General features: G+C 41.9%; 1 protein-coding gene and 1 long non-coding RNA gene across 2 annotated transcripts; both read right to left on the bottom strand.

Moving 5' to 3' along the window:
* Positions 1-726: 726 nt before the first annotated feature.
* Positions 727-4,865, bottom strand: LOC144574951 (uncharacterized). Its single transcript, XR_013518319.1, has 2 exons — positions 4,374-4,865; positions 727-2,461 (listed from the first exon to the last, which is right to left on the bottom strand). It is a non-coding gene; the product is annotated as an uncharacterized LOC144574951 (long non-coding RNA).
* Positions 4,866-11,044: 6,179 nt separating this feature from the next.
* LOC144575063 (HIPL1 protein-like) lies at positions 11,045-13,882 on the bottom strand. Its single transcript, XM_078325186.1, has 3 exons — positions 13,694-13,882; positions 12,314-12,911; positions 11,045-11,926 (listed from the first exon to the last, which is right to left on the bottom strand). The coding sequence occupies exons 1-2, from the start codon at positions 13,863-13,865 to the stop codon at positions 12,640-12,642; spliced, it is 444 nt and encodes a 147-aa protein (XP_078181312.1). The 5' UTR covers positions 13,866-13,882; the 3' UTR covers positions 11,045-11,926; positions 12,314-12,639.
* Positions 13,883-27,366: the final 13,484 nt, after the last annotated feature.

The raw sequence follows: 27,366 nt of genomic DNA, 5'->3' as shown, positions 1-27,366 counted from the left end.
TGGACGCCAAAGTCCGACTTATATTAGAAGTCCAAAACTCATGATTAGTTAATTTTGTTTCTCTATGAGAAAATGTGTAATTGTGTTCGAAGAAAGCACCTGATACACGATCATGATTCATGCATACATAATCCAATACGTTAATTATACGTAGAAACTGGATGAGAGGAGGCAGATAATTAATTAAGAATATATGTACATAAGCTACGTCAGATCGATCTCCCATTGAAAATGTGTGGGTTCTGACTCTGTAGTCTGTATATCAGTGATTTTGACTTCTTAATTTTAGCGCATCCATCCATGAGAGAGAGAGAGAGAGAGAGAGAGAGAGAGAGATGTCAGAAGATTTTGATTTTTGACAGTATTATTTTTGTTTCCGATGAAAATTCTGGTTTTGTTTCATTCATACAGCAAAAACTCACAGTTTTTTTTTTTTGATCGAATTCCAAAATTCAAATCCGACTTGAATGAAAACTATTCAGTTGTCATATTTTCATTTTGTTTGTTGAAACAAAAACTATGTTTGTTTCATATTTTTGTGTTATTTCATTTCGAATTCCAGCTGCCTCACATATTTTTTTACAACTGAGCAATACTGCTTGCGATTAACGGATACCTATTGTCACACCCCAAACCAGGAATTCTGGATTAAGGTGTGATCAACCTCGCCTCGTGCTTAATTAACCATTAAGCACGCAAGGCTAATCATAAATAATAAATCAAACAGCAGCGGAAGCAAAATAATATAAATGTTAAGCATCAGTCACATAGCAAATAAATAAACATACACATACATAACATATAATTCGATCCATCTCGGATCCAAATAACACCATCTATAGAAGGGGATACATGATCTATCGAGCCCGTATATATAACACAGGAAATACGGGACTTGTAAACCTAATCAAAAGCCTAACCCCAACTAGGTCAAGTGGTATGGCCCTCGGGGACATCTCCTGACATCTCCTGCTGCGGACCGCCAGAACCTGTACCTAAAACCCACGAAACAACTTGTGGGTGAGCGACGAATCGCCCAGTATGTGACCCAGAATTATCCTCTCAGGGATCCCCTACGGTCAAAGCACTTTTACTTATAAAATGAATACAATTAAAAATATGCACATGTGTGAACCTATATTAATAGCTAATAGAATTTACATTACTTTTGAATGATGCCATGATGCGATTATTCTATTATGCCAACATACGAAATAAACCCAAAATAAAATCAAGGTGTAATATCGGATATAAATCAAGTCGGAATCCAGTACTCCTTGCACTGTGTGCCCAAATACAATAATAATAATAATAATATGGATAAAGTAATCACCCCGTGCCGTGCCAATAGGATCAAAAAGATCCAAACAATATAATCCAAGGACTGTGATCAGAGTGCAATGATACACGTTGCCTAGTGACATCGAGCATTGCTCCACAAGATAATAGCACACTAGCCAATAGTTATATCAAATCCAATGTGTCATCTCGCCTAACGATTCATCACCCAAACATATCCAATAGGAGAAATCATACAATGCAGGTCGTAAAAATAAGTCAATCAAAAGTAGTGCCAGCCTCGAACTGGTGCACTAAAGTGCCACGGCCTCGAACCGTGCAACACAACGCCACGGCCTCGAACCGTGTAGCGTAATATCAAAAAGTAGTGCCAGCCTCGAACTGGTGCACTAAAGTGCCACGGCCTCGAACCGTGCAACACAACGCCACGGCCTCGAACCGTGTAGCGTAATATCAAGGCTGCCAGTCCAGCTGCGCAGCCCTGAAACAATGCCATCGGGGCCTCGAACCACCGATGGGGTAACCCGTCCTAGGCATGTAGCTCCTAATGTAGGTGGGGAATCGTTCGTACATCCGGACTCGAACCGGTGCACGTAAAAATGTAAAATGAACGGAAAATATATATAGTTCCAACTAGTACATATAATATAAATCCTAAGGCCATCCGAGAATCAAGTGACGCTCAGCTCAGTGGCTATCGGGCCGTCCTATGCCAAGTGACACAAGACGGAACGAAGTCACTCGGCCCTGCTCAGCTCTCACCAATGCATGCATATGCACGTAAAATAATAATATAGTCTTCTACGAGAAGAAGACAGCTAATAATCTAATATTATAATAAGATATACATATAATATTATTTAATTACTCTACTCTTAAAATACAATAAATTCGAGTTTTTCGGGGTTTATGCAATTCTACCTACAGTGCAAAAAGAATAAACATGCTCTAAAGTTTAATGCATCTACTTAAAAATAAAGTGCGAATGTCAGGTCAGATGGAACGACTGGTAAGAGTACGCCCACGAAAAGAATAATTCAGATATCCCACACCTGAGGGGGCTAGAGTCTCTGTCGCTAAAAATCAGCGTGCTCCGCGTATGCTCCGAATTGCGGGTCAGTCGGATCGATCCACGGGTCGGACTCGTATGGAGTTGACTAATCTGTGATCACGTAATTTAAACTAATTAACATCTATGCTAATTTTATTCTACCCCTCGTCCCAGTTAATGTGCAAGTCAAATTCTCGATTATTTCGGTTTATAAAAATTTCCGGTTCAGTCAGTCCGACTTAACCGGTTTAGTCAGGTTTTATAATTTGAAATATTTAAATTGTCATTTTTAGATATCCACATTATTCATTATGGTAAATTAATATGCACCTTTAATTTACTTTGATTTTAGGTTATAAATAATTAATTGAAACGGACATAATAAAATCTGACTGTTTTGACTTGGATTTGAAATTTACTTATTATAATAATAATTTCCATTATAATAATTATACGATAAAAATACATATTACTTAATTAAAAATTATATATTTACTACTTATAAAAATAGAAATACCTTGGTTAATTAATTGTCCTAACAACTTTAGATGCGACCAACATGTTAATTATATCATACCATAAGTATTGTATCATCTACATTTTAATTATTAAACTTATCAATTCTAGTTAATGATATGTTTTATGAATTATTTAGTTAGTTCCTTAATATTTTAATCAAGCTTCCTAAGTCTGAGACTAAAACAGAGACCCAATTCAGATTTATTAATTTGAGCTGAACCTCAGTTTTCATTTCAATTTGTTTAACATTTTACTTATCCGAACGTAGGCTTAAAGAGTATGGTTCGTAATAATCTATGATGTGTCATTTGACCAATTTAATAAAAGTGTTATTTATACCAACATTAATTAAACCATACATTAGAGTTGTACTTGTATGTCGGTGGAATATACCTTTCACATATCACTATATTAGGTACTAGTTTAGCATATGCAAAGTGTATAGAAAAAGGTTATATTATAATTATAACAAGTTAGATATACTAATTGCATTTATTTAAATTACTATAAATTTAGTGTTCGATATTACATATGTTATTCACATACTAGTTTATCCATGACATTTTCTACTAATTTAATTTATAAACACATTTAATCTAACTAGTTTTATTTTGCGAATTAATCAGTAAAGAAATTGCCAACACTGTTTATCTAATGATATTTCCTATTAATTACCATTAAGTTAGCAACTCAACTAACTAAGTCATATATAAGTCATACATAATTTCTACTTGGACTTAAAATTTTCATCTGGAAGTGCACTTGGAAGTCCAAATCCAGCTTTAATTGAATTTCTTGTTATTATTGGGTGTAAGCCCAAACCACATTAGTTAACTATCAATTAAGGTCTCAACTCCACTTTAAAGTTCATTTTAAATCCCCTATTGAGCATGAAAATTAAGCATAATTTTAAATCAAATTTGTTTTAAAATAATTCCATTCTAAAGGAGAGTAAAATATATTTAGTCCGTCGGTTTTAAAATTCTAAATGTTTACATTCAAGTCCCTCGGACAAGGGAAATTTTCATATTCACAAGTATTAATAACTACTCCCTTCAGCTAATCAAGAATTATCAATATGTCCTAAAAGAGTGCACCAGTACTCTTTTCTTTCCCAAAATTCCAACCGAGGTATAAGATATCATCTGAACCGATTGAGATAAGAGGTCATTTAAATTGATTGAAACCATTCAAAATTTCATTTAGCAAATCTTAATTTAACGCGAGTTTCCACCTATCAAATCAGTCAAGCCTTGGCAGAGGGTATATAAATTTGCAAGGTCGGTTTGATTTAAGCACAACAACACTAACTTCATAAAGTCAAAAACATTGCATTAATCGACAATATCACATAACTATCATCAATTTGATCGAGTCGGGAAAATCAACAACACGCACTCGATAATTAATAAATCACTTCCTACGATTATACTACGACATCAATTAAAATCAACGAGGCACAATCAATCCTCGAGACTCAGAAAAAGGGTTGTTTCATACTTACCCGAGAGAGAGAATGTCGAGGGAAAATGGCCGGTTCCGAGGATTTCGCCACGTCTCACGGCCGTCTCACTCGAGCACCAGCCAACAACAAGGCAATCACAAGAAGGCACCAGCAGGACCGAAATTGCATGCACCACCACCACTCCATATTTCTAGGGTTTCTTCGAAATCTCGCAAAATCAGTGGCAAAAGGCGAAAGGAGAGAATCAAGTCGAGAGAGAGGGTCCACGGGTCAGAGGTAGAAGAGAGGGAGGGTTTTTCCCGGTGGGGTCGCGGGTCAGCGAGAGAGGATAGAGGCAGAAAAGAGAGACAGGGAGGGAGCAGTGCTGGTGGGGTTTCACGGACCGAGAAGAGAGAGGAGAGAGTGGGGCAGGGTCTGGTGGGCTCGCCGGCGAGGAGGAGGGGAGGAGGGGCGGAGCAAAGAGGGGGGTTGGGTTTGGCGTAAGAAGAAAGGAGGGGAGGGGGTCTGCGTAGGAAGAAAGCAGAGGGGGGGTTTCACGGGCTCACACCGAGAGGAAAGGAAAAGAGATATTAAGGAGGGGTCTGCTTTAAGATCCGTGCTACTGGTATTTGAACGGTTCAGAAATTTCAGAATAGATTCAACCATCCAATTAAGAAGAAAATGGCTTTGAATTGAACCATTACCGGGACTGCGTTCAACAGAAATTTTTGTACTAGTCCTTCGCACATCATTCATGGTAATTTATAAACTAAATCATAGTTTTAGATATTTCGATTTAAGAATCTCTCGGACGATTATAAAATTATTATAGGTTCTATATTTTATTTTATTTTTAAATCTCTAAATTTTAATATGCATAATTTCCGGCCATTTTTATTAATATCCTTGAAAAAAAAGAAAATTTTAAAAATAACCCTGTTCCTCATTTTTTTTTAAATATGCCCTGACCGCCTGGACCAGGGGCGGCCCAAAACACCAAGTGAGGCGCCCCAGGGCCCGGCGGCCCATACCCCAAGTGAGGCGCCACCCCCTGGGGCGCCCCATTAGTAATTTGGTTTTTTTTTTTTTTTTTTTGAGAAATCTTAGTATTTTGATTTGAATAATTTTGTTGAAAAAAGTGTTGGGTTTATGTATATGTGTATGTCAAAAAATAAAATATTATGTATATGTGTATGTGTATGCCAAAAAATATAATATTTGATATATTTACGAAGTGATGTCGTAAATTTTTATAACTTTAATTTTTATTTTTATTTCTTTGGTGAACTATATGTATAATATACACACATACACATACACACATGCACATACACATACACATACACATATACACATACATATATACACATACACATACAAAAAAACTCACACATACACATACACATACACATACACATACACATACACATACATATACATACACACATACACATACACATACACATACACATATACCAAATAAATCAATTCGCATAAGCAAAATAGCAAGTTTATCTGCCACCACGTCTGAATAAACCTAACAAACGACTAGTTCTTCTGGTACCAGTGGCAGGTGCGGCATTACTTGTAGAGGCTTGGCTACTAGATGATTGGCTTACAGGAGGAGGGGGTTGTGTTCTACCGGTTGCTTCAGCGACAACTCTGGCATTTTCTCTTTCGTTGTGTTCGTTTATTGCATCTAAATGTAACAATGCAATTCAGTTAGTAATATAATTAAAGCATAAATAAATTTTGTACAATTCTACGTACCTGCCCTGCGCCTGTCGGAAACAGAACGGCGAGCCCGATTTCCCGACGGTCGCCTACCACCCATCTCGTCCATGGTCATTACAATACGCTTGTGTCTCCTCCTTCCCTTTCTTATCCATCATTCTGAAGGTAATATTCTATCTCCGACATATGTAGGCCACTCATGCTGATCAGGATAAGAATGGAAAGATCCACCCCAAGTGGAAGCAAGGTAATCGGTACGGTACATGTCAGCAACATAGTGATCCTCACAGTAGTTCCTCACTCGGCATACCGCCATCACGTGACTGCAGGGTATGTGACTTAGCTGGGGTCCTTGGCATGTACAGGTTACCGCCCTGGCATCTCCGAATTTAACCACGTACTTGCAAGCCCTCTTGACAAACGCCATAGTGCCGTCTGGTTTACGGGTGGTAGGAACGTACTCATTTGGATTTTGCACTTCGAATTCTGTTCCATCGTTACCCATCGGGATCACGGTCATGGTTGCACCTTTGTCTCTGTGTCGTCTTAGTTTCTCCTCCACCCTTGTTGAAAATGACTGGTTCATCCTTATTAATTCTGCGGCCTTAGCACGCCGTTCCTGAAACCAGGCATTTAACTTGTAGAATGTGTCCTCTACAACTGCAACCACAGGCAACATCCGGCTCTGCTTGAATACTGCATTCAGCGACTCGGATCCGTTGGTGGTCATAATTCCCCAACGCCAACCTCCATCCCGGGATTGATATATTTTCTCGTATGCTGGATCTTCGTTGACATCTCGGGGATTATTTTTCCCCACCTTCATTAAGTAGAGATTTGCCTTTGGCATGTACTACATAGAAAATAAGGAAATAGAATAATGTAAGTAAACAATTGTAGTAAAAAAAAATTGTTTTCTTAAAGTACAATAATATATGTAAACAATTGAAATGCATGTACCCTTGCAAAACTGCTAGTCATCTCTACCACCCTTCTCGGCTTTTTCTTTCTGCAATTCCATCTAAATGTATCAGTAACCCACGTGTCGCCTCCGGTTGCCTTGGAAAGGTTCTCCGCAACGTGTTGCATACACAACCTGTGCACACACTGGCCAGTACGTGTTGACCAACCGTAATCTTCACGATCAAAAACATATTTTATTCCTTTGTGCTGGTCTGATATCACACAGAAAAACTTCCCTTCCCCAATCACCCGTCTTCTTAAAAACTGCATAAAGAATCCCCAGTTCTCGCCGTCCTCTTTACGAACAATTGCAAACGCCAAAGGCAACAGCTGGTTCTCAGCATCATATGCGCATGCTATGAGTAGTCTCCCCTCGTAACAGCCAGACATGAAGCATGCATCAATGCTGATAACAGGTCTGATGTATGGCACAGCCTGGATACAAGGACCAAAAGCCCATGCTATGCCCTTGAATTGTTTAGCTCCCTCTATTAGTACACCGTCTTTATCAAAAAAAGGGCCATGCCATCGCTCATATACGGTGCCGACATTTGTACTTGCCATGGCCTGGAGCAATGGTGCCAGATAGCCATATGAGTCCTTCCAACTACCAAATATCCTGCAAATCGCAAGTTCACGACCTCTCCACAGCCTGTTGTATTTTGGGATTACATATTTGTATTTGTGTCTGACGGTCATAGCCACCGCCTTGATGCTCATCGATGGATCCAACTTAATGTCCTCCTCAATTGCATCGGCAATTAGTGATGCTGTCAGATTTGAATGGTCTGTCCTTGTGGACGCAGACTTGCATGTATGAGGTGGTTCGCACTTCTTAATCATCCATGCTTCCCCTGAACCCGCAGGGGTTGCAAAAAGGCGGAACTCGCAGTGCGGGTGAGTTGAACAAAGCACAACTAACCTTGTTCGGTCCCTTTTGTGTATTATACATTCCCAGTTGCCGTGAACATGAGTCTCATATATTTTCTTTACAAGCTCGTCTACGCTGGTATAAACTTGCCCTGCGGCAAGTTCTTTGTTGTATACAACACGAGGACCAAAGAAACTAATGTCTGCCTCTTCGAAAGCTGTGGTGTCGTTGAATGTGGCAACCGGATGCTTATTCCCCCGACCTCTAATCGGGAATTTTTCTGCCCTGGACAACCCTGCTACATTTGCATCACCATCTGATAAGTCATCATCTTCCCAAACCCCTTGGTATTCATCCCCCGTTTCCATTTCTCTTTCTGGTACGGCATCAATAGCATCAACATCAACATCAACATCATTTCGATTAACGGGTACCGGTCCTGACTCTGGCATAGTTGGAAATCTAGGGATTATGGGTGTCTGTCTGGGTGGTAGTGGTAACTCTTCAGTATTTTCTGGGGAGTTGTGGTACCCCTGGTTGTCATTACCGGGGCTGTGATACTCCTGGTGGTACCCCTGGTTGTCATAAGGGGATTGCTGGTGGTACTCCTGGTGGTCATAAGGGGAGTGCTGATGGTACCCCTGGTTGTCATAACCTGAAGGTCCAGCCCCAGCCGAACTTGAAGGTCCAGCCCTCGTGCGGGGAACCCTCTTCGAATATATGTCCATTACCGGGACCCCACAAGCTACAAATTGAGTATACACAACTCTCCACAAATTGGCATCTGTTATTGGAAACTTAACAAAGTAAGGTCTACCCCCCCCCCCCACGTGAGTTGTCAATCCGTGTAGCCAACTCTATTTCATACCTGTTGGGGTTTACAGATGTCTTTTCGTATATTAGCTGCTTCAGTTCCTCAAATGTGGTATTTTCATTAATCTCGAAGCCAAATGCGACTTCTTTCGTGTAATGCACGCCATCTTCATCCCTTTCTAGCTTGCCGCTGACATACAGTGCAACTAACATCTCTTCTTTAACAAACTACATTTTAAAAAAAAAATTTACAAGTATTACATGACATAATAATGGGTACATTAATAAATGACTAATTGAAAAATAAATAAACAAAATTAAAAAAAATTACAATTTTTCTACAGTAGGTGTACAGCAATTGCTACAGTAATTGTACAGTACGCTGCAGTAAATACCAACAATAATGTACAGTACGATACAGTACAGGTCAACAGTAAATGTACAGTACGCTACAGTAAATGTCAACAGTAATGTACAGTACGCTACAGTAAGTGCAACAGTAAATTTGGAACAGTAATTACTAATTATTATAATTATAATTACTAATTATTATAATTATAATTACTAATTATTATAATTAAAAAAACATACCTATTTTTCCCAGTTATCGCCTCCAGAGAAGGTCTGAGATCGGGAAGTGACAGAGGCAGAAAATGCGTTTAAATCACAGGACTAGTGGGGCGCCCCAGGGGGTGGCGCCTCACTTAAGGTATGGGCCGCCGGGCCCTGGGGCGCCTCACTAGCTGTTTTGGGCCGCCCCAGGCCCAGGCGGTCAGGGCATGTATGAAAAAAAATTAGAGAGAGGGGCATTTTTAAAATTTTCTATTTTTTTAAGAATATTAATAAAAATGGCCGCATAATTTCATACATTATTTATATCTCGAAATTTTAGATTAGTTTTAGTTAGTCAGAAAATTTTTGAACGATCGTTAAGTTAATTAAAAATTTTATTTAAGCCAAATGATCGATTTAGTAATTTAATTATGTTTTAGAATTTCAGAATATAACACCTATCGTCTGTTTTTGCATTATCACAATGCATCCCTTTTTTTTATCGTGAGACAGAGAATTTAAAATTTAAAATTACTTTCGACGTACATATTGAATTTTAAATTTGTAATTATATACACAAAAAATAACATATTCCGTGATAGTTTAATGAGCGGTCTATTAACCGGCATATACCGGAGGTTTTTGCATGATCACAATGCATCCATTTTTTTTAGCGTGAGATAGACAGTTTAAATTTTTAAATTACTTTCGACATATATATATATAGATACTACATTTTAAATTTGCAAGAAGATAACGCCTTAACAAATTATACTATCTTGAAATGTTGTCATTTGATCGTGTGACATTTGTTTTTGTCTGTTTCCTTTTTTGAAAGATACTCTTTCAATTAACTAAAAATTATTTGCAATAATTGGTCATGAAATGTTGCTTTCATAGAAGCTTAGTTTAGCTGGATAGAATAGAAGTCAAATATTGGCTTATTGGTCAGCTCTTATGTGATATATATCCATTCAATAAATTATACAAAAAAAAAAAATCTATAAATAAAATTCTATTTGCCAACTTGTTGGCTGAGCCACTGGCAGGTAGCCGTCATGTTGAAATTTTATAAACTCAAATTTCGAATTAACAAATTAGTCAACAAGTGGACTTTACATGGATGATGCCAATTAATATCTTAGTTTGTTTTCTTCTAAAAAAAAGAAAAAAAAATAAACTATGTTTATTATTGCATTTTTTTTTAAAAGGTGTCATGCATACAGACAAGTTGAGTTCCTCTGTCCATCATTGCGTAATAATAATTTAGTAGTATTTCCATTTATTCTCTTAGTGACTGAACAAGTCATAATTCTGGAAAATCTCACATGTGATTATAAGACATTAGCTCCACAAAGTAACGCAACAAATACATGACATATCTCAGAGCATCAAATATCTGTTGAATGCAAGATTCTAAACAGCAATTATCGTGTCATTGCATAAAAGATTTAAAAAACAGCCATAGCTAGTTATAGTGTCGAAAGCAGCGCAGCTGTTGAGCAGCTACAGCTAGCTATTTCAAACCCTGGAATGCATAAATTGCTCTACAGTCTTGAAAATAATACCAGAGGGGCCCACCATTCTTCCCTGCATTAAAACAATACCAAATGGACCAAATAGAACATATTTTGGAAATCTCTGAAAAATGGGAAGTCAAGTGGATCCAAATTAATTGTTTATTATGAGATTCTGAATGCTGAATATGAAAATGATTTTGAAACAAGATGAGAGTCAAGTCCTTAATTCATTAATAATTATACCAACAGAGTCGGTTACAAAATTTCAAAATAATATTTTAAAAGATAAGTAAAGAAAATTTACAAATTAGAAAATTAAACTGTTTTAACCAGTTTCTGAGTTCGTTCTCTAACTTCCATGATGACCAACTGTATAATATCCTCTCTTGCTTCAAAATTCGACAGCACCTGTCTCCATGAAACAAAACAAAGAGTAACTAGGAGCAGTGTTACTTGTTTGTAATTTGTGTTTAATACAGCTGATGCAAATTTTATCAAAAAAAAAAATATATAGCTGATGCAAAATCGCCCCGGGTAGTGAATTGACAGCTGTGTAAGGAGCGCATACTTTGACTGAGTTTAGTGCAAAGTGGCACAGAGAATTCATAACAGAACCAACAAGAACAAAGAAAAGAGAAAAAAAAAATGATAAGACCAAACAAAGACAGGCTAGCAAAAAGTCCCAAAAAAAAATAAAAGAAGAAGGAAAATCCTTTGAGGCAGGAGTACGTAAAACCGAAAAAATCTAAAATCTGAACCCAAGAAGGATAAACAAGCTAGCAAACACAAAAAAAACCGGGATGTCCAACTTAAAACCCAATGAGGTTTGTTGCTTAGATGGCGCTGGAGGAGGCGGCCCACTTGCTGTCTCCAATGGTGGGCTTTCTTTCTCTAAAGGACACGTGTAACTGCACAAACTTGGCCTGACAACCCGGTACACTCCTTTGGTGGTTATGTAGAATAGATCTTTGTTGTTATCCTGAGAAAACGAGAATATATAGCCAAGTGACAGGAGCGTGCTATTGCCGGTGTAATCACAAGGAATCGGGGATGTTTTTGAGCAAGTGAAGGTGATTCTGTCGTTGCTGAAATTCCCACTGCTTAGCGGGGTCTCTGCTGCGGCCCACATGTCATTACCGTATAGGTCTGCGTAGATGAACCTGAAATATATTGCAAGCAGGGAGAGTAGTTATTGCATGTGAAATATTCTGTTGAACTTGTTTCAGTTTGATACTAGAAGCTTCCAAGATTTAGTTTAGATTGATTTGGCTTTCATTGCAAAAACAGTGTTAAAATTGGGCTAAATCTAGTCAATTTGAGGTATGATTTGTGCTTAAGGATGTATGGTTGTTTGATTTATGGATCTTCAAGTGATCTTTGCACGGTAAAAAAAAATACGAGTGTTAGTTGCAAATGTGTTTGTTAAGGCACAATCATAGCTAATTTGGTAAGGAAGCAAAATTGCAGAAAACCACTTTCAATGTGGTAAAAACACTGAAATTCTCAAATATAAAAACTGATTAGAAAACTGAAATGATTATTTGTACCTTCCATACAAGCATGGATCGGTATTTTTCACGGTAGACATAACCAGAAACAATTGCAGCAGATCCCAAGTTGTTGTTTACTTCTGAGCGATTGTAGCCCAACACCGGAAAAATGACATCGACCGAGTTGACTGAAATATTAGGCCCCGGAGCCCATGGAGGCATATAGAGATTAAATCCCTCATAGAGCCTCCACCCATAGTTTCCTCCCTTTTCTATGAGATTAATTCTTTGGTATGTGATCTATTTTATTACCAAAAGATAAATAAAAGGATCATTATTAAAAGAAAATCTCAATTAATACAGTTTTAAAGTATCAATTGTTACTAACACGACTTCAAATTACAGATGATGCTGTTTACTTTCCAATGGTGTACCAGATATACATTATTGAGATATAAATAGGATAAATTAATCACCTCACTGGTGTCACCGCAAAATAAGTAAGTCGGCCTTTCAGAATCGAAGCTACAGCGCCATGGATTTCTATGACCATATGAATAAATCTCAGGCCTGAATGTGTTGTCAGTATAGTAAGGGTTATCCTTTGGAATAGTGTAATTGCCCCATAAAGTAAGCTTCTCTGCCTCATCTTGAGCTGAAATATGTAAAAGAGCCTAAATCAGCAAAATAAATCACCTCCACAATTATAAAAGATATTGCACCTAAATTTCACAGAGGTACCAATTGGTACTAGTTCAAATTTCAATTTTCCTCTCACCCATTTCAGTTTTTTTTCACTGGGATTCTGTGCACCTTATGTATATCTTCTTACTTCTTAGGTATAGAACAACACTGCACTTCCATTTTGATGCTGTAATTAAGGCATTAGGATAAGAGGAAAATTGAAATTATTCCAGCATGTAGCAGTACATGCTACATAATAATCGACATGACACCTAGGGCTGTTTGGCAAAGTAATAGAATAGCGAATAAGAGAAAGTTGGAATAGGCTTCTATTCTGCACTATTCAGGTCGTGTTTGGTTGAAGGTAAAAAAGTGAATAGTGAAAGAGTATCAATAAATGAGCTAATTTTATCTCTTTTTCTAATTCTCTATTTCACTGCTCTTGACGGAATAGAGGGACCAACTTGTAAAAAGTAGGAATTTGACTGTGAAAATTCCAACTCAATTCTACTTTTCAATTTTGACATTAATTTTCACTCATTTAATTCTTGTTCGACCACTATTCCGTCACAATTCCACAGAAATCCACTATTTCACCTCTTCCAAACAACCTTCTACTAATGTGGCACTCTTTGGGGAATATTGAGTTTCTTAATCATCATACATGGATATATAGGTGACCTCCACATAAGAGAATGATACAATATGAAAAAAAGCTGCTGTAATTTAAATCAATATCAGTTGGGTTCATACTCGGCATGACGTCGACATTGATTCTCATTGTTTTCCTGAGCACTGATTTCTTGGTCTGTGCAAAGTTCCAGGGATCACCGGTATTGCCACCATCTCCCATCATGAAATACAGATTTCCATCAGGCCCAAAGTATATTTGCCCCGCGTGCCGAGTCGTGTAGGGGAGCCCCATGGTGAATATCCTTAGAATTTCAGTAGGTTTTGCAGTTTTTGCCTAACATTTAATGATTTGAATCAAGGACAAATTAGTAATTTTACATTTTTTTTTTACTCATGACAGACCTCTCTCTCTGGCATTGATGTACCAACTGATATCTTGATGGACATTACTGACTACCAATTCAATTATGAATTTTATATCACCTAAGGTAACAGAATATGTTTGTGAAGATCCAAACCGTTGATCAAAATCCACACAAATATTACAGCGGGCCGTGTATTCCGGATTGGTCCGGGTCTAAACAGAAATAATCAATCTCAAAATTTAACATAGCCTCATATAACAGATTTTACAATCTCAAAATTTAACATTTTTAAACACAGGTCCCGCGCTATTTTTGCATGAATTCGGATTCTCTAAAGTAACTCAGAGTGTGTATAGCTACTGTCCGGTTTTCAAAAAAAAAAAAAGTAACTCAGAGTGTAAATTTGAATCTGGAATGTCTCATCATAATCGGCAAGAATATTAAAGAGATCCTGTGAATTCTAGTGTGGCTCAGATTAATTCAGATTCTGATCTGACAATCCGAATCCGAGAATCCGGACCCAGTTTGTATTGGCAAATGGAGAAGATCAGAAGACAAGAGCATTCATCCCTGAGTATACACTTTTTAGTGTTGATACTAAACAAACATATTAAAAATAATTATATAATGAAATTGCTTACAATAAAATGAGATGTTAATTGACAAGTCTGAAGATAAACAAATGCAATTACAGATGCAAAAGAAAAAAAAATAAACATAGACAATTGCATTAAAAAACTCTAAAAGTGTGTTTACTTAAAGATAAAAGTTAGTACTCTAATTAAAAGTGTTTTTTTTTAATTTAAATTAAAATTCTAAAAATTGTATATCTACTAATCCGGCAAAGTCTTTTATTTCAAATTCCGTATAATCATTCAGAAAAGTAATAATAAACACTTCTGATGATAAATATAAAGACTTGTGAATTTAGATATAAATATTGTATATTAATGTAAAATATAGTTTTGGATGCAGTTAAAGAACGCATAACATTAATACAAGAATAATAATAATATAGCCCTCTATTTTAAAGATCTAGGGTTAAATTTCAGCAAGAACTGTTAAGCTATAATTTGATGAATATATGAATCATGTGTGTGTTTACAAACTTATACAGCTTTTTTTTCTAGTCGTTCTTTTTTTCCTTGTTGTATGTCCAGTACATAAATACATTTCATAATTAATTAATTACATTATTGTAGTACATAATTGATTAATTGCAGTTCAGATGTTAACGCCACTGTACCACTTGTATAAAAAAATGTAGGTGTATATTTTTATATTCCTTTTGAGTCAAGCATATACCTTCATTTCATTTGAATACAGAGATATGCATGTATATGTACAAAGATAATTCAAATGATAAGCAATTTTGTGACCATAAAAACTTTTAACATTTTCAAATTACCCGGGTCCTTGTGGCCTTGTGGGGGAAATAACTGAAATTAATTTAAACTTTACTTCAAAAGCACTTTGTTCATGCAATTAATTTTGAATGCTTTTAGCGTTCCAAAAAGTTAGTTTTTGAGATGGATGAGCGAATATGGATTAATAATTTGCCAACGTGGATTTTGAATGCAATTTTATTTAAAAAATATTTACGTTTATGAAATTATTATACATCTCTGAAATTGCAATTAAAATTGCCACCTTTGATTTAAATTTATAATGAAAATACTGATATCCCGCAAATATATCTACATTTCGGTCCTGATTTCATACCAGACAATTGCTTTAAACTGTTTAATCAGCTGTGTTTCATTGAAATATGCCAAGATTTGGTACTGCTGTGAGTTTGTTCTTGTTTTGCAGGATACGAGCAAGATTAAGGTGGAAACAAGCGCTTCAACCTTTCGGTCCGACCTCCATGGTCCGACCCCTGATCCGACCTCTCTTGTCCGACCTCCATGGTCCGACCCCTGATCCGACCGCCTCTGTCCGACCCTCTTGGTCCGAGTCGGACCAGAGTTATGTCCGGGTCGGACCAGCCTTCGCAGAACAGCTCTATTTCAGCTGACAGCTGTCAGGACGATTCAAACCCTATAAATAGGCGGGATTCGCTCTTTCCAAGGAGAGAAAAAAAACGACCATTTCCAGTAAAAATTGAGATCTGAGAGGAGCAAGAGAAGGAGCAATTGAAGGAATCTTGGAGAAGACTTGGAGAAGAAGGAAGGGAGCTCAAAGAGATCGACGGATTGCGAATTCTCTCCTCCTCCATCTCCATTCTGCCATGGCTTTCCCTCTCTCTTTACTTTCTTTGATCTCTAGATCTATGGATGAGTAGTTGACCTAGTTTCATGGATTAGGATCTATTTTCTTGTTTTGTATTGTATTGAATTGTTGAATCCTTGTATTGAATCTTGATTGTGTTTGTTTGCTTGTGATTGAACTGATTTTACTTGCTTGATCTGTCTTTCTTGATTGTATATGGTGTGCCTATGGATGCTTGATCACATCTACCAAGGTTATGTAACCATTACCTTTTCTTGAACCAAACCAAGCAATTGAGGTAGGAGTAGTGAACCGAAAGGTGAACCCGATCTGTAACCGACAGGTGAACATCTCCTCTAATCGATGGATTAGAGGATACCTTTAGAATTCCAACAAGCAACTAAGGTGAATTGAACCAAAACACGAAAGTTGAGGATTAGAGACCTTAGAGGGTAAAAACTGCAGTTCTATACCAAGTTAACGAACCAATATACGATAGTTGAGGTTTAGGAACATTAGGTATGGTCAGATGAACCCTACACACAAGATTTGTACCTGGTACCAGCAATCTGGTACATTAACTCAGTCTGGTCCGACCTCATTGTCCGACTCGGACCACAAAGGCCGGACCTAATGTCGGACCAACCAAGGTCGGACCTAAGGTCGGACCTCTTAGGTCGGACAGACTGAGGCAAAACAGAAATGAAATCTGAAATCCATGAAGCGCCTCTTACCATAAACCAAAACCAAGTTTATATCGCTTTCTTTACTTAGAATTGATTGATTGAATTGTTAGGAACATTAAATACTCAAAACACCCCTTTCTCACTTCTAGTACTTAACCAATTCGAGTCTAAGCCAAGTTTAGTAATTGAGTCCCGTCCCTGTGGATCGATACCTGACTTTACTACCAAGATAGGACTGTGCACTTGCAGTCTGAATCATAGTTAGGTCAAGGTTTAAACTGTACATCTTTTGGTGTATTGAAACTTTGTTCTATATACCCCTTTGGGGTGTAACAAGTTTTTGGCGCCGTTGCCGGGGACGGCAATCAATTACTTTCTAGGTTTTTACTTGACTTAGTTAATCTAGATTTTAAAATTGTATCCTTTATTTTTCTTCTTTTTCCAAAATTCTAAAAACTGGCTTTTGAACCTCCTCCTGCAGGTAAATACAAGTTGAAGTACCACCTGAGGAGCAAAGGACCTCTCTTTGACGAAACCCCTCCAGATTCAACTCCTCCTGCACAACCACCTTCTGACTCAACCTCCTTGTCCGACCCTCCTGGTCCGACCCGGACACAGACAACCGATCCGACTCGGACCAAGTCAACAGATCCGACCCCTTCTGGTCCGACTCGGACCAATCAAGGTCGGACCAATCAAGGTCGGACAACAACCAGAGTTGAGCAATCAAGTCCTGACAAGATGGAGATTCCAGAGGAGAATGACCTGGAGCGACAAATTCGAGAGAGGGAAGCCAGGGAAAGGGAAGACAGGAATGCTAGAGACGAGGAGGCAAATCTGACAGACGAGGACACGGACGTCTTTCTGCCAAGGACTCTGCGTGAGTACAATGTCCCGAGAGCTGGCGATGTACGAGGGGCAATCAGACTGCCACGGATACCAGGGCAACAACCGAATTTCAATCCTGGAGTTGTCAACATGGTGCAGCAGAGCACGTTCCATGGCATGGATCATGAGGACCCGCACGCTCACCTCCAAACCTTCCTCGAGTGCATCACCACCATCAAGACCAACGGTGAGAACGCTGATTACACAAAACTCGCTTTATTTCCTTTCACTCTTAGGGATAAGGCTAAAAAATGGTTAGGGTCATTACCGAGGGATTCTATCTTGACCTGGAGGGAATTGTCCAAACTGTTTTTGACCAGATTTTTCCCTCATAAAAGAACTGCCAAGGTACGAAATGACTTAACCAGTTTTAGACAGAGTTTTGATGAACCGTTGAACGAGTCTTGGGAAAGGTTTAGGGAGTTGCAGTATTCGTGTCCTCACCACGGCATACCAGACTGGTTGTTAATCCAAACATTTTACGACGGCTTGACTGAGAGCACGCGAGCTTACGTCGACGCCGTCGCTGGAGGCGCTTTGATGTCAAGGGAGCCTCTCGAGGCTATGAACTTGATTGACGGGATGGCGCAGAACCAACAATGGTCTGGACGCGACAACACACGATCGAAGGGAGGAGGCGGTGGCAAGTACGACGTCGACCCCATCACAGCTCTGACCGCCAAGATGGATGTTATGCAGAGAGCGATGGACAAGCTGAGCGTGAAGGCGGTCGAGCAGCAGCCCGAGGTCTGCGTCATGTGTGGAGACGAGCGACACGCGTACGAGCAGTGTCCCTTGGTGCAAGCTGAAGAAGAAGAAGTGGAGCAAGTGAACTCTCTCAACAACGAACCGTCTTTCTTTCCCAAACCTCCTTTCAACCGATCTTACTCCAAAGATCCAGTTGAACAACAAAATTGGAGGTGGAATCAGAACAACCAGACGCCGTTCAACAACGCTCCAAGACCTCCTTTCAACAACTCTTAGCAGAACGCCTTCTTCAACAACCCTTCTTCTAACAACAACTGGAACAATCCTCCTCCTCGCAACAACAATTCCTTCAACAGGAACCCACCCGGTGGAAACAACAACAGAAACTTCTACCAGAACGCCTCTTTTCCAAATCAGAACAATCGAGCACCCCAATCCGGTCCTCCCGAGCCGCGTGTTGATCCTACTTTCAGTAATTTCATGCATGAGCAAGGGAAGATGAACCAGATGGTGTTCGATCAAATGCAGGCCATGCAGCAGATGCAAGCTCAACTGATGGCCCAAAACAAGCTGATGATGGATCAAATGGGTGGCCATGCCTCCTCGAGCCAAACTCAACCTGGTAGACTGCCCAGTCAACCAGAACCCAACCCAAAAGGAGAGGCCAAGGCAATTACTCTGCGGAGTGGGACCCAATACGAAGAACCACCCATGCCAGATCAAACGAACCCTGGTACGACCTCCATGTCCTGTCCTACCCTTGGTCCGACCCCTTGTGGCCCGACCTCTTCCGGTCCGACCCCTTGTGGTCCGACCCTTGTCGGTCCGACCCTCTCTTGTCCGACCCCTGCAAGACAGTCCGAGTCGGACCACCATGAGGAAAGCAGTCCGAGTCGGACAACCAAGGTCGGACCACAAGGTGGGACCAACTCAAGTCAAACTCAATCTGAGGCCGTACCACATCCATCTGACGAACAAACACGAGGGAAGAAGAAATGGACCGAGAAACCATCCCCATATCGTCCACCTGTCCCTTTCCCTCAGAGATTAGCGGAGACCAAGCTGAACGAACAATTCGCCAGTTTCGCTAACGTGATCAAGCAACTGCACATCACCATCCCCTTCACCGACGCTCTGACTCAAATGCCTACCTACGCCAAGTTCTTGAAGGATATTCTATCCAACAAACGAAGCTTGGGGGGGCACGAGACGGTCAAGTTGACAGAGCAGTGCAGTGCAATCCTGAAGAGCGAGCTGCCACCCAAACTGGATGATCCTGGAAAGTTCTCCATTCCTTGCACCATTGGGAAAGCCACGATCAAGAAAGCTCTGTGTGACTTGGGAGCAAGCGTGAGTCTCATGCCACGCACCATCTATGACCGGATCGGAGTAGGTGAACTCAAGCCCACGCGGATGTCACTGCAGCTGGCTGACTCCTCGGTACGACTACCACTCGGCATAGTGGAAGATCTGCCAGTTCAAGTCGGCAAGTACTTTGTGCCTGTCGACTTTGTGGTGATGGAAATGGAAGAGGACAAGGAAGTCCCCATCATTCTGGGACGACCTTTCCTCAGAACCGCAGGTGCCATAATCGATGTTCGACAAGGTACTCTGACCTTGAGCTTTGGTGGGGAGAAGGTTAAATTCCAGATCGACCGCGCAATGAAGTACCCATCATCTTCCGAGACTTGCTACAGGATAGACGAGATCGAAGAAGACTTGTTGGGTCTGGCTGAGGACTTCTTCCTTGAACAATTCGACAACTCGCTTCAACACCATTCTGATCTCCTGCCTCAGCTGGGAGACGAAACAAGCGAGCTCGAGTCGATTTGTGCGGCAGATGCAACCACGAACGATTTTCAGGATCTCCAACACAAGTCAAACGATGATGACACGACTGGTGTAGACGACCTGACACCGCATCCAACCCCTGAACTCAAGCCTCTTCCGACCAACCTCAGATACGAGTTCCTCGATCCGAAAAAGTCGTGTCCTGTGATCATCAATGCCAGCCTCGACCCCGATCAGACCGCCAAACTTCTGGAGAAACTGAGATTTCACAAAGGCGCAATCGGGTATTCGATCAAGGACTTGAAAGGAATCGACCCATCAATCTGCTCACACAGGATCCTTCTCGAGGATGATCACAAGCCGTCTGTTGAGCACCAGCGACGACTCAACCCCAATCTGAAAGAGGTAGTCAAAAAGGAGATTCTGAAACTCCTTGATGCGGGCATCATCTATCCTATCTCTGACAGTGAGTGGGTGAGTCCCGTCCACGTGGTGCCAAAGAAGGGAGGCACGACAGTGGTGAAGAATGAAAAGAATGAGCTAGTCCAAACACGTGTGGTGTCTGGATACCGCATGTGTATCGACTACAGAAAGCTCAACTCGGCCACACGCAAGGATCACTTCCCACTGCCATTTGTCGACCAACTCCTTGAACGGCTGGCCAATCACTCCTACTTCTGCTATCTCGATGGGTATTCTGGCTTCTTCCAAATTCCCATCCACCCACATGACCAAGAAAAGACCACCTTCACCTGTCCATATGGCACCTACGCATACCGTAGGATGCCTTTCGGTCTTTGCAACGCACCAGCAACCTTCCAGAGAGCCATGATGGCCATCTTTTCTGATTTCATCGAGAATGAAGTTGAGATCTTCATGGACGACTTCTCTGTCTATGGTGTTTGCTTCGAGTCATGTTTGGCGAACCTGTGCAAGATCTTGAAAAGGTGTGAGGAAGTCAACCTGATCCTGAACTGGGAAAAGTGTCACTTCATGGTTCAAGAGGGAGTTGTTCTTGGACATGTCGTGACCTCAAAAGGCATTGAGGTTGACAAGGCAAAGATTGAGGTGATTGAGAAGCTCGAGATCCCAACGAATGTCAAAGGAATCCGCAGTTTCCTTGGTCATGCTGGCTTCTACCGCCGATTCATCAAGGACTTCTCCAAGATCGCAAAACCACTCACCAATCTGCTCGTCAAGGATTCTGATTTTGTTTTCTCAGAAGATTGCGTTGAGTCATTCTGCAAATTGAAAGAGGCCCTCATCTCAGCGCCCATCTTGCAGCCACCTGACTGGTCGCTACCATTCGAGCTGATGTGCGACGCAAGCGACTATGCTGTAGGAGCGGTTCTCGGGCAGAGGAAAGACAACAAGCCCTGTGCTATCTACTACGCTAGCAAGGTGCTAGATCCGGCCCAGATGAACTACACGACAACTGAGAAAGAGCTTCTCGCAGTCGTGTTCGCTCTTGACAAGTTCAGATCCTACTTGGTTGGTTCCAAGATAGTGATCTACACAGACCACGCCGCACTCAGATACTTGGTGAGCAAACAGGACGCCAAGCCTCGCTTGATCAGATGGATTCTTCTACTACAGGAATTTGACATTGAGATTAGGGACAAAAAGGGAGTCGACAACACTGTGGCTGACCATCTATCCCGGCTTCGCTGGGAAGATGAGGGCTCTGCCAACTTGCCAATCAACGACTCATTTCTCGACGATCAATTCCACTCAGTTTCTGCAATGGAGGATATCAACACGAGCCGCGTCAACACCAATTCAGTGCCTTGGTATGCAGACATTGCGAACTTCCTCGCTTCAGGAGTGCTACCTCCCACCATGACGTACCAGCAGAGGAAGAAGCTTCGATCTGATGCCAAGTTCTACTTCCGGGATGACCCTTATCTCTTCAAGACAGGCATCGATGGCATTTACAGGCGTTGTGTGCCATACGACGAAGTGCGCTCCATTCTCGAGCACTGCCACTCATCAGCCTATGGAGGACACGCTTCTTTCTCCAAGACTGCCTCAAAGGTCTTGCAATCTGGCTTCTTTTGGCCCTCTCTTTTCAAGGATGCAAAGACCTTTGTCTCAGCTTGTGACAAGTGTCAACGAACCGGGAACATCACCAAGTGCAACGAGATGCCCCTTCACTCTGTCCTAGAGGTTGACATCTTTGATGTCTGGGGTATCGACTTCATGGGACCGTTTCCACCCTCATGTGGGAATGAGTTCATCCTGGTTGCGGTTGACTATGTCTCCAAGTGGGTTGAGGCAGTGGCGTGTAAGAAGGCAGACTCCAATGCAGTTAAGCGGCTGTTCACAGACATCATCTTTCCTCGCTTTGGAGTGCCACGAGCCGTCATCAGTGACGGAGGCAAGCACTTCATCAACCGCCAGTTCGACAATCTTCTCAGCCGTCATGGGGTAATTCACAAAGTAACCACTTCCTACCATCCTCAAGCCAACGGTCAAGCTGAGATTTCCAACAGGGAGATCAAGTCAATTCTGGAAAAGACTGTGGCTAGGACGAGAAAGGATTGGTCGCTTAAGCTGAGTGATGCACTCTGGGCTTACCGTACCGCCTTCAAAACGCCGATTGGGATGAGCCCTTTCCAGCTGGTGTACGGCAAGCCATGTCATCTACCTGTGGAGATCGAACACAAAGCGTACTGGGCCACGCGTGCAATCAACATGGACCTACTTGCAGCTGCAGAGAAGCGCATCCTTGACTTGCATGAGTTGGAGGAAATGCGCCTGCACGCCTATGAAAACGCGAGAATCTACAAGGAAAGGACCAAGCAAATCCATGACAAGCGCATCATGCCTCGTGAATTCAATCAAGGGAACCTTGTTCTTTTGTTCAATTCTCGATTGAGGCTCTTTCCTGGGAAGCTGAAGTCAAGATGGTCTGGCCCATTCCGTGTGAAGAAGGTGTACCCATTCGGCATGATTGAAATTGAGAACAAGGAAGGGCAAACATTCAAGGTCAATGGTCAGCGTCTCAAGCATTACATTGCTGACCATCCTCAAGACGAGCGCATGGAATTGGATCTTTCTGATCCTGCCCCACCTGCAAATTGAAAAAAGAGACGGTCGAGCTCGAGACCTAAAACGAGCGCTTCTTGGGAGGCAACCCAAGCCATTTTACTCGTTTTTGCATTTTAGATAGGTGTGCATTTGCATTTGCATTTTGACGATTTGAGACGATCAAAAGAGAGAAGAACTAATTTAATCAAAGCTGGTCCAACCCCTTGAGGTCCGACCCCTTCTGGTCCGACCTCTTGAGGTCCGACTCCTTCTGGTCCAACCTCTGGTCCGACATTTTCTGGTCCGAGTCGGACCACACTTATGTCCGAGTCGGACCAGACTTGTGCAGACGAACAGACGCGTCCGCTCGGGCATTTAATTCGGACTCCCTATTTAACACCCGTCCGTCCCTTCATTCTCTCCCTCTCACACTCAGTCCGACCCAACCAAGCCCTCTCTCTCGTCCGACCAGCCGAACCAGCGAAGCACAGCGCCGCCGCCTCTGTTTCTTTCTCCGCCCTCTCCGCTGTTTCCCTTCTCTTTCACGCACCAGAGCACAGCACAAAGGGGATCGCCGCAGGACCGAGGTAGGTTTTCTTCTCCTTTTCTTCATCATTTCGTTAGATTTTAGGTTTAGATTTAGGTTGTAGTTTAGATTTTTCGGTTTAACTGGTTTTCCATTGATTCTGGTACCAAGGAACTGCAAACCCTAGATCTGGTCCGACCTCTACCAGTCCGACTCGGACCAAAATCCTGTCTGACCTCAACCAGTCCGACCCCCTGTCTGACCTCAACCAGTCCGACCCCCTGTCCCACCCTCCCTTGTCCGACTCGGACCACAGTAGGTCGGACCACATTAGGTCAGACCACAGGTCAAACCAAAGTCTGGTCAAACCAAAGTCTGGTCAAACCCTAACCATGTCTGACCCATTGAACGAACGCCGCGCCAAGCACGCTCAACTGCAGCGGCAGGAACGCATTCGTGCTCAATTCGCGGAGGCCGCGCAACGAGCACAAGAAGAGGCCGCGCAATGCACACATACGCCTTCGCCCTCTGGTTCTGGCGACGGTGAGACCGCTAGCATTCCATCTGACGCCGACGCTGACCACTCTCCATCTCGCGCCACAGTCGGCTCTCAGTCCCGTCAGCGTACCGCCTCTGCGTCCGACTACCTTCCTTCTGCCACTTCTTCTCGTTCTTCAGGGTCTGCTTCTTCTCAGCCTGCCCAGCCCGCTCAGCCTGCTCATTCTGGCTCGGGCTCTCATTCCAGCTCCTTTGGCACCGACGACGTCTCCTCTGACACTACTGCTATGGCTGATGAGTACATCGCTGAGTACTTCCCCATCACTTCACGTCGTCAGTTCGAGCGCTTTGATGTTCTGCGCCAGAAGGAGATTGTCAATACTAGGATTGTAGACTTCACGGCGCTGCAGTCTCTGGGACTTGAGGAGGAGTTCCTTCGTCTTACCGGTCGGATCGGGTTTACCCCCGCTTTCTGGGCCATCGCTCAGAAAGGATACGAGTTGAGCACCCTCGAGTTCCTCTCCTCTCTCGAGCTCAAGTACAACAGACGGGACATCCCTTACATCAAGTTCCGTCTCTGCAGCGAGACTCACCGTGTATGGCTCTCCACCATGCGTGAGTGGTTTGGTTTCCAGGCGGACCCCACCACCGACTCTCTCTCCTTCTCTGGGGACCTTGATAGAGACCATTTCTGGCAGTTGATCTCTGGTATGAGGGCAGGATCTGTGATCAATAGGCAGTACAAGAGCCTCAACGTCTCCCATCCTGTTCTCCGCTGCATCCTGAGGATTATTGGCGGCACATTCTTTGCACGTGGCGAGACTTTAGCCCGTGCTAATGTCGACGATCTGCAGTTGCTGGATCACATGCTCCGTCCTGCCGACGAGCTAGAGCGGCCCGACCTAATGCTCCTCATGATCAAGCACTGGATTCATTTGCAGAGCGCCACGAAGGGAGGTGGGTCCATCACTATCTCTGCATATGTCACCCTGATTGCGGAGAAATTGGGACTTCAGATCGCCAGAGATAAGCTATGCAAAGGTCCGGGACATTTCACCCTCGAGAATTTCCGCAGCTACAAGTTCATCCAGATCGAGCAAGGACCTACTGGACCCTACTATGCCTGGGTCATGCCAGATACTAAGACCAGTTATCGCATGCCTTTCCCTGTCTCCCTCGATTTCGATGACAGCAGCACCTGGTTCTTCCGCAGACCATCTCGAGCTGCTCGTCCCTTACCCCCTTCTCCTCTACATACTGATGTGGCGATGGCGGATGTACACCAGTCTCCTCAGCGCGATGAGGGTCCAGCTGATCCTCTTCAGTCTCCTCTGCCGACCCACCCGCGCTCTCCTCTGCGGTCACACGTTTCTCCTCACCCTTCCACCTTCGCTGCTGGCACATCCACCTGTGCTTTTCCACATCCACCCACCTTTGCCAGTCCATCCACTCTTTTCGCTGGCCCATCCACCTTTGCTGGCCCTTCCACCTTCGCCACCGGCCCTTCCACTTTTGTAGGAGGTTTCTCCTCCTTTGCTGCCGGTGCCTCTACCTCTACTGCCGCACCCTCATATCCACCTGATCCCACCATCCACGACTTGTACCGCCTCATTTCAGACATGAGGATTGAGCAGCGTGCCGCTTTCAGTGACATCCGAGATATACAGACTGCGCAGAGCGACACACTCGTCGATATTCAGGTTGAGCTGCGCGCGCAGGGATCTCGCCTCGAGTCTGTAGAGGACCAGCTGAGGGACTGGCGTTACTATGAGGAGTATGGCTACTGGCCAGGCATGCCACCACCAGATGACGAGTATGACTACTGATCAGGTTTGCTTTCCTATCCCCGAGTTTTACATCTTTCTATCTTTCAGTCTTGAAGCATTGAGGACAATGCTCAGACTAAGCTTGGGGGGGAAGACTTTCGCTTTATCATATTAGATCATGTTTACTTTTTAGTTGCACTTTCTAGTTGCATTTTTAGTTTTTCAGTTGCATTTTTAGGTGAAAATTTGCTTGGATTGCTAGAATTGAGAATTTTTAGAAAAATTTCTGTTTTAATTAGGATAACCCTGAATGATTTGAACTAACCCCATAGTTGACCAAAGAATTGCTTAGGATGAGATGTTTTAAAGCGATTGAAAAGATGAAACATTAGACTTGTATCAAGGAAAATCATTTAGAACTGAACTGTGCCTTTTAAATAAGGAAATGGGATTTTTAAATATAGAAGGATTGGAGTATCCATTGGTATGAATGAATACCAATGGATGTGTGTATTCATGGTACGTGCAAAAAGAAAAAGAAAAAAAAAAGAAAAAAAAAAAAAAAAAAAAAAAAAAGAGAAAAAGAAAAAAAAAGAAAATGAAAAGATGGAGAAAATAAGGGTACTGGCAATAAGTCCAATTGGGCGCCTTTGAGCTCGTCTCCCAAATAAAGAAAATTTTGCATGTACCAACACACAAAGTTCGCAACTTTCTATCCTAAGCTTGTTCCAAGCTTGGGGGAGGGAAAATGAAATAAAATCACCACAAATGAGGGCATAGGCTTAGTAGAATGAAAGAATTGATCATTTCAAATGACTAGTCTTTACAACCCTTAAAGCATCTCAAAATATGACATTCGATTGGCCAATTCGTGGGGTGAATTAGAATTTATTTAAGGGATGTCCAAGTTATTGACAAAAATGATTTTAAAAGTTCTCGATTTTAGCAAACTCACGTAAATATTCACATTTAGGATTGTATCTGCATATTAGGTCATTTAGTCCAGCCATCTACCTAAGTTTGAATCTTTTGCTTGAGGACAAGCAAAGGTTCAGCTTGGGGGAGTTTGATATCCCGCAAATATATCTACATTTCGGTCCTGATTTCATACCAGACAATTGCTTTAAACTGTTTAATCAGCTGTGTTTCATTGAAATATGCCAAGATTTGGTACTGCTGTGAGTTTGTTCTTGTTTTGCAGGATACGAGCAAGATTAAGGTGGAAACAAGCGCTTCAACCTTTCGGTCCGACCTCCATGGTCCGACCCCTGATCCGACCTCTCTTGTCCGACCTCCATGGTCCGACCCCTGATCCGACCGCCTC

Source organism: Carex rostrata, chromosome 23, assembly GCF_964058835.1.
Source record: "Carex rostrata chromosome 23, lpCarRost1.2, whole genome shotgun sequence".
In the NCBI taxonomy this organism is placed as follows: Eukaryota; Viridiplantae; Streptophyta; class Magnoliopsida; order Poales; family Cyperaceae; genus Carex; species Carex rostrata.
Note: the sequence above shows the minus strand (reverse complement) of the source record. Positions and strands in the feature narration are given on the sequence as shown.

What these genes read in the sequence shown, in the direction of transcription:
- LOC144575063 (XM_078325186.1), bottom strand. Translation starts at nt 13,865, where the DNA reads ATGGGGCTCCCCTACACGACTCGGCACGCGGGGCAAATATACTTTGGG. An exon ending in CAATGTCGACGTCATGCCGA is followed by an intron (nt 12,912 to 13,693) that starts GTATGAACCCAA and finishes TACATATTTCAG; the next exon opens with CTCAAGATGAGGCAGAGAAG.